The 8,076-nt window shown below is 38.1% G+C and overlaps 2 protein-coding genes across 2 annotated transcripts; both read right to left on the bottom strand.

The window, feature by feature from the left end:
- Positions 1–325: 325 nt before the first annotated feature.
- LOC122092222 lies at positions 326–2,602 on the bottom strand. Its single transcript, XM_042662560.1, has 3 exons — positions 1,822–2,602; positions 1,522–1,677; positions 326–525 (listed from the first exon to the last, which is right to left on the bottom strand). Exons 1-3 carry the CDS (start codon positions 2,600–2,602, stop codon positions 326–328), a joined length of 1,137 nt encoding a protein of 378 aa, XP_042518494.1.
- Positions 2,603–3,513: 911 nt separating this feature from the next.
- LOC122090585 (leucine-rich repeat extensin-like protein 6) lies at positions 3,514–7,491 on the bottom strand. Its single transcript, XM_042660227.1, has 7 exons — positions 7,373–7,491; positions 7,112–7,219; positions 6,900–7,026; positions 6,718–6,789; positions 5,342–5,390; positions 3,885–4,212; positions 3,514–3,783 (listed from the first exon to the last, which is right to left on the bottom strand). Exons 1-7 carry the CDS (start codon positions 7,413–7,415, stop codon positions 3,746–3,748), a joined length of 765 nt encoding a protein of 254 aa, XP_042516161.1. The 5' UTR covers positions 7,416–7,491; the 3' UTR covers positions 3,514–3,745.
- Between the last annotated feature and the right edge of the window lie 585 nt (positions 7,492–8,076).

Below are 8,076 nucleotides of genomic sequence, written 5' to 3'. Positions count from 1 at the left end.
ACCATCAACCAACTCTCCTCCACAATGAGTTGAAGACTGAAATAGAAGGCTATAGCAGTCTATATCTCGGACGACCCGAGGCATCCATGTCTAGGTCCATTTTTACCAAGGCCGGCCAAGAAGTCACTGGTAAAGAGGTTTCAAAGCGAGCGGCAGACTTTGCCAAGAAATCCGCTACAGAATTTGCTTCACGAAAGCAGTGCGTGATCTTCCACTCCACCCTTTCAAGGTAGGTTAAGCAGTTAATCCACCTTTGCCGAAATTTCCAAGGAATTTTCTTTTTCTGCAAAAGATGAACCACCGCGACTGAGTCACATTCAATCCATTAACTTTGCACCCCCAATCGGTTTGCAGCTTCAATTCCTGCGATAATAGCCTGGAATTCCGCCTCAAAATTTGTGCCAATTTGAAGGAACTCTTTGTAATTATATAACACTTCAGCCTTATCATTGCGTAGAAGACCTCCCCCACCTGCTTTTCCCGGATTGCCCAACGAGCAGCTATCAGAATTTAATTTGACCCATCCTGTTGGAGGAGTACACCAAAAAATTTCAAATAATTCGTTTTTCCGACGTTGAACCCCTAAAAATCCCAACCTTCTAGCGGACATCAAATCTTCAATCGAAATAGCCACCCCAGAATGGGCTAGTGTCTGAGATCGAATTTCATTTTTTATTTTCAAAAAGCAAATCTGCTCAGAAGAAGAGACTTCTTCATACCACCTAGAATTTCTCTCCATCCAAATAAAAAAAGGAATTAGCATAAACCCCTTATGCCACACCCCTTTCAATGACACTGATTTTGCTTGGAGTTTCCACCAAGAAATCAGATGAGATTCATCAGAAAAAGCTGGTCTCAACACACCAAAGCATTGACAGAACCGAGCCCATATAGAGCTAGCAAAGCTACACTCATAAAATAAATGATTTTTAGACTCCTCCAATTTACCACAAAAACTGCACTTTGAGGGCAAAGAGACACCCCTCCTTTTCACATTCACATCTAAAGCAAGTTTATTTCTGATTAATCTCCATCCAAAAACTGCTTGACGTGGTTGAATAGAGGACTTCCACACCAAAGATGACCAGCTCACCTTAGGCGAGCTTCTTCTACAGGCTTCCCAGGCTGACTTTATGGAAAAAACTCCTGCTGAAGAAGGGCGCCAATGACATTCATCCTCCATGCCTGAAATATAGATCAATTTTGCTTTATTTGTAATATTTTTCATGAAGTTAGACGCTACCTGAGGAAATTCCCATCTAAAATTATGGATAAAATTGCAGACTTTTGCCTTTAAATTCCCATTGTAACCGCCATCATTCCGAAGCATTTCTTCAATGGAGAGATGATCCAACCACCTGCCCTTCCAGAAATCAATTTTTTGCCCATTACCTACTATCCACTACTCATTTAAAGTCACAAAATTCTAGACTTTCTTTATCCCTGGCCAAATCGAAGAGGAGATATGGCCAGATTTCAGAGATCCGTCTGATTTTAGAAAGCGACCCCGGAAGAACTTACTTCTAAAGGACTCCTCATGCTTAATCTGGCAAGTCAACTTTGCTAGACAGGCAAAATTTACATCTCGCAGTCTGCGAATGCCTAACCCCCCTTCCTGTTTTGGTTTGCAGACATCGTCCCAGTTCACCACTATTTTCTTTGTGACCTTCATATTACCTGACCAGATAAAATTACACATCTACCGTTCCACCAATTTAATAGAATGGTCTGGCCACCAATATACTGTAAAGTTATGTACAGGAATACTAGAGATCACAGATCGCACCAACTCCACTCTTCCCGCCATTGAGAGCAGCTTACCCTTCCATCCAGCTAGCTTACTTTTTATCTTATCTAGCAAAGGTAATAGATGAGATCCTCTCACCCTTCCCTTGAAAATTTCCACACCTAGATACTTCGTCGGAAGCCTCTCTGATTTTATACCTATCAGAGAAGAAATATATTGTTTCCTGTGGGGTGCCACCTTCCCAAAAAACAGGCTACTTTTATCCAGATTGAAATTTTTCCCTGAAAAAGCTTGATATTTTTCTAGGAAATCTTGGAGATTCTTCACAAATTTTGCAGAAGCATTCATAAAAATAAATATATCATCTGCGAAAAATAAATGAGAGGGAATGGACACACCTCGAGGTCCCGGGAGAGACTTCAGCTTCCCATCCCTTACTAACAACTTCAAACCTCTGCAGAACACCTCCTCTGCCAAAATAAATGAGAATGGAGAGATAGGATCTCCTTGTCTCAGACCTTTGCCCACTGGGAAGAAACCTACTGGCCCTCCGTTCACTAAAACAGATAACCTGGAAGAGCTTAAAAGAAGCTGGATCCAAGAGATCCATTTGTCCGAGAAACCAAACTTTACCAATGAGGCAAAAAGGAATTTCCATGATAAGGAGTCATATGCCTTCTGCACGTCCAATTTCAATCCCATGCCTCCACCCCTCACAGCGGAATGCATAAGATTTGCCAGCTCCGAGGCTAGACTAATATTGGAAGAAATAATCTTACCCTTCTGGAATACACCCTGCTCACCTTGCTCATCTGAGACTAATCGCGGAAAAAGAGGCATAAGCCTGGAGGACATAATTTTAGATAGAACCTTACAGAAAAAATTACCCATGCATATTGGCCTAAATTTATCCGGAGAGGAAGCACCATCAGATTTTGGAATTAAGGAAATAAAACAGTTATTTATTCCTTTGGGCAAGTATCCCATTTGAAAGAAATAAACAACTGCCTTTAGAGATTAATGTCTCATTAGCTTGTTTAACACGATTAAAGACTGGTATCTGATTGACCGTTTACAAATGGGACCATGCCTAGCCTTTGAGGCCTGATTAGTTAGACGGACCAGTTACAACGCGAGGTCCTAAAGTGGACAAACCTGATTAGGCCCAACTAAAATTGGCCCGATCTGGCCCAACTGATTGACACCCCAAGATTAATGGCAATGCTATCCTCCAATATGGGATATTATACTCACAAGAACTCTTTTTTCAAAAAACAACATAAAGGAAAGGGGAAAAAAATGGTAAGATGACTGGAGCCATAGTAATTGTTGCTTTTGTGGTTTTTAAATCAGCTTTGATCAAAATAGTATAACTGATCCAACTCCGTTTGATGTTTCCACTGCTCAAATGAAAACCCCATTAGAAGTTCATTGAGTGGATAAATAAATTCACTAGAATATTACACCCATCTAGTAAATACTTATAATCTCTATTGGTGCTTACTATATATATATTACGGAGGTTTTGATATGTTTGTAGAGGTTATGATATGTTTGTAACCTCTATTGTTAGGCATTCTCTTATTGAATTGAAACTTCTAATGATAATGTTTGGAGTCCTCTATCACATAGATCCACCCGCAACATCAAAGATTACCAAAATGAAAATTTATTGTGTCCTATCAAATTTTCTGCAATTCACCATTATTTTGTGACCATTGTGTTTTTGTCCAAGACTTTGTTTGATTCCATGTTAAAGCCAGAAAGAGAAAATATTCATTGAGTTAATATTAAAAAAAATTATATGAAGCAAAATTTAAATGTCATATATCATTTGTAAAAAAAATAAAATAAAATAAAATAAAAATAAAAATAAAAATAAATGTAATGAAACTTATGGTAATATAAATGCTGCACCAAATGTCTATAAGGGTTTTCGAGATATTTTTCCAAGCAAAAAAGCAAGGCTCCACCCTTGGAAACAGGGGAAGCTCTATCTCAGTATGGCCATGGTTGATAGATCACTGGATGTGGCACTGCAAGGTGAGCACATAGTAGCTGATTAGAAACTACAGATATGCGTGCAGTCCTACAGTAAGTTCAGTAAAAATGCATGAAAAAGCTCTAAAAGAAGTACCTTGTTGATAAGTTTGTGGATAGCCTGGTGGAGGTGGTGGGTATATTTGTGTGGGTCGTGGGTAAGTTTGTGATGGATATGTTTGTGTGGGCGGTGGGTATGTTTGTGTGGGTGGTGGATATGGCTGTGGTGGATAGGCAGCTTGTAATGTAGTTGGGTGATATGGGGAGGATGAATAAGCTGCTATACCATTAGGGGGATATGAAGAAAGGTAAGGTGATGGAGCAGGATAATAGGTTGTGGACATCGGGTAAGGGTAAGGAGTGGTTGTCCCTGGTGGTGGCGCCACGGCCGGGGAAGCAGAATTACCATTGCTTGCCATTGATCTCTGCAATTTCCAGACACAGAAGCATAGTTTCAATAGTTCGATGTGAGATATCCTCCATGTTTACTAATGTGGCACGTGACATTAATGTAAATCACAAACAATTGTGATGCTTATCAACCTCGAGGTTCTTATTTAACGCCATTGTTGGAAAACCAAGCTTTGAGTCAGGTAAGTTGTCATGGTCAAGTTGAAAAACGCTGAGTCTTCTTAACTCAGCCCAAGCCCAACTTGTTGGGATGAGATATCTCACCTCAGGCCAATCTTTCCGAGCTCAGTCCATCCCATCCAACCCTAATCGACCCTCATCAAGCCAGGTTGACCTGGTTTGGCCTTGATTGACCTTGATCTGATCTCTCTTTTTTTTTTTTTTTTTTTTTGCCATTTGTGTCCTTATATACAATAAAAAAATGAGATATCATCAACATCAATCATTCTTAAAAAAAATCTTAAAGGCCTAAAGCCTTAAAAATAATATGTGATTAATAATTAATATACAGTTATATAAAAGCATGATCGGATTAAGCTCAAATTGAGGTTTCAGCCCAACCCAGCCTCCAGCCTAAAAATCCTAGTCTTAGCCTTCTCTGGGCTCAGGGCGGGCTTGAGTTCACTTGGTCAAACTTACATCCCCTAGTCTCTACGATGTATATATATATATATATATATAGTGGCAGGGTCAAAATACCGCGATTGCAATTGCTTGGTGGCCCTATGCGGATGCGTTGCAGCATAGAATAGGAGAATCTTTATGGTCCATTCCACCAAATAGAGGCTTCTACAATTGGTCTTCCACTCAATATTTTCAAATAGAGGATATTATTGGTATTCTTTCCATTCCTATCAACCCCTTTTGACTTTTGTGTTGAAATGTTGATGGTATTCATTCCTGACCTATCAACCTAATACTCCTTTTGAGTTTGCGTTGAGATGTTGGAAGTTACGGAGGTATACACCTAAACTTTTGGATATGCTTTATGATACCATATCTCCAGCTGATACCTCAAAAGCTTAGGTTGCTTGAGAGTGGTATTTCATAAACTATCTCACTTCATTTAACACTTTGTTTTCACATCTCTCATGTCACACTCCCCCCCCCCAACCACCAAAAAAAAGGTTTAATGAAAGGTACCTCGGTGGCATGGGTGTATTGCAACATTAGTTTGACTTCTCCTGAAAATCTGCAGTTGAGGACAATGATTAATTTGAAAATCCCTTTCTAACCTAATTATTAATCATTGAGCCTACTAATAGTTGCAAGGGAAATTAAAGAGAAAATATTGTGAAAATTTTAAACTTAAAACAGAAAACATTTGTAATCATTACTTCATACGATTGTAATACAATAGCATAATAATTACAGAGGTTTCTTTCTAAGTTCTAAAATTTCATATCCCTTTCCTTTAGGCTGTGTTTGGTAGCCAAGGGAAGAAAAAAAAAGGTACAAAAATTATACTATTTTCTTGGTTTAAGAAATTCTCATTGTGCTTGGCATGTCCTGAGGCTGTGTTTGGTAGCCAAGAGAAGAAAAGAAAAAAAAAGAAAGTTGTACATATTCTATACGATTTTCCATTCTTGTACGTTTTTTCTTTACGTTTGGTCATCATCGGCGGATAGAAGATTCACTGTCAAAATTTCAAAAATCGTCTCGGGCGGAGTGAAGTTTTCTCACGCCACCAGAAAAAAATCCTGCCGATTAGACGAGATAACTTTGGTTCACCGAGAAAATTTGAGAGAGATAGAGAATGTCTATGTAGGGGAGAGAGTTGCAGAGTTTCCGGTTAGGGTTAGACTACCTGAGATGGATCTTGATCGGAGAAGATCTCTTGATTTGGAGGGTAGGGGTGACAATGGTGAAGGAACAAGACAATGTGTACATGGCTTGATCTGAGCAGGCCTTTTGGTTGCAGAGGTCGTTGGGATCGAATAAGGGCTTCGGTGCTGGTTGGGACTTCGGAGCACACCAGAGAGATGGAGATTTGAAAAAACCAAAAAATAAACAAAAACCAAAACCAAGGAAGAGAGAGAAATGTTGTGTGGGGTATGTGTGGAAGTGATTGGTTGAATTTATTATTACTATATAATGTTATATCATTTAAATATAAAAATTTATTTTCTTTTCTTTTCCATTTGAAAACAAACAAGTAGATTTTTGTTTTTCTTTTCATTTCTTTTCTTGGCTACCATACACAACCTAATTCTCCTGAACCAAGAGAAGACTCTTTTTTGAATTCCAAAATTCACTTTGGGAATGGTGAAGTTTTCTTTTGCTCAAAAGAAAAATAAAAATCTTGCAAAAAACACATGAAAATACAAAAACTTTTCTTTTATTTTCTTCTAATGATAACCAAACTTACATATGTTTTTTTTTCTCATCAATTCTTTTTTTTTTATTATTTGTTTTCTTTTCTTCTCTTACCTACCAAACAAAGCCTTATGTCCCCTTACAACCAAACAAGCCTATTAGTTCTTATAAATTAACTGCTTTTTTTTTTTTAATGAAATTACCTTTCTTTTCTATCAACTATTGTCCATGAAGCATCATCAAATCCCTGAGAAAGAACCTTATGCAATGGAACCCTACAAAATTAAATAAAACAGCTTCATCTATCATCAAATCCCTGAGAATAATCAAATTGATAATATTTCAAGCTATATAGGAAGGAATGAAGAAACAATTCATTGATTACTTTCCGCTACCGATGAAGTCGTCACTGCTTAAGGTGTTGCTATTCCAGACATTGATATTTAGCTCTCGAAGCCCTTCAATGAGATTAAACATAAACTTCTCCTCGTAAACAGGGTTTGTTCCTCCATCTATATATTAATTATATATAAATCATTAATAGATTCATTAATGGGTCTCAATAAATCAGCATATGATTGAAGGGGTAAGTAGTACCTGTGCAGGTTCTTGTCCTGACCTTGGTGCTACCATACTCAATGCAGACGTATGGGTCTTGCCTTGATATCCTCCATTCTGTGTCTTTTAACCTGATACATCTAACAACTGCAACAACCATATATAGACACATTGAATTGAGAGGGTTGAAATTAATATTGATATCATGGTTATTCCATACAAGTATATATGGAATAAGCCATTAATGGATACTTAAGTTAGGATATATATATATATCCTTGGGTTGCCATGGATACAGACCTGTGACAGCAAGCATCTGCCCTTGAATCCCAAAAGCCGCCATGGATAGCCGTGGATGGAGAGCTTCTAGTTATTGATACATTAGCAGGAAGAAGAAGGTCCTTTTAAACAACAACACAGAGAGAGAGAGAGAGAGAGAGAGAGAGAGAGAGAGAAGACTATAGCAGCTTCGGGGAATGTTCGAAGGTGGAACTGTGAAGGTACAACGGACAGTTTAAAAGTCAAATATACAGGACAACGCCATTGACCAACTAAGCGCGTGAACGGTCAATGGCGCGTGATCGATGATTTCAGATATACCTTTACTTGTACTTACCTGGCCAACTTCGATTTTCCATTTATTCTAATTCCTTTTTTGAATTCTGATTACTGTTTATCCTTATTTTTGGTTTGAGGTATTGGTATTGATATCAGTGTCTCTGGATACAGATCGGTTTTAAATGAAATTAGAGACAAATCTGCCTGATATAGGGCCAATTCAGTTAGGTATCCAATATTACAAAATTCTTGATCCAAAAGGTATTTTGCGAACATACTAAAAATCCTATAGAGTTTTGTGAATCCTAGAATAGTGTGGTGAGCCTTCTTAGCAGTGGAGGAAAACTTTCTCCCTTATTTATTTTTCATGTTTTGATTTTACTTAACTTTGAGAACGACTAGAATGCATTCGCCTAGGAAAAAATATTGTTGGATAGATATTTGGT

The sequence above is a fragment of the Macadamia integrifolia genome, chromosome 10, assembly GCF_013358625.1.
Source record: "Macadamia integrifolia cultivar HAES 741 chromosome 10, SCU_Mint_v3, whole genome shotgun sequence".
NCBI lineage: Eukaryota > Viridiplantae > Streptophyta > Magnoliopsida > Proteales > Proteaceae > Macadamia > Macadamia integrifolia.
Note: the sequence above shows the minus strand (reverse complement) of the source record. Positions and strands in the feature narration are given on the sequence as shown.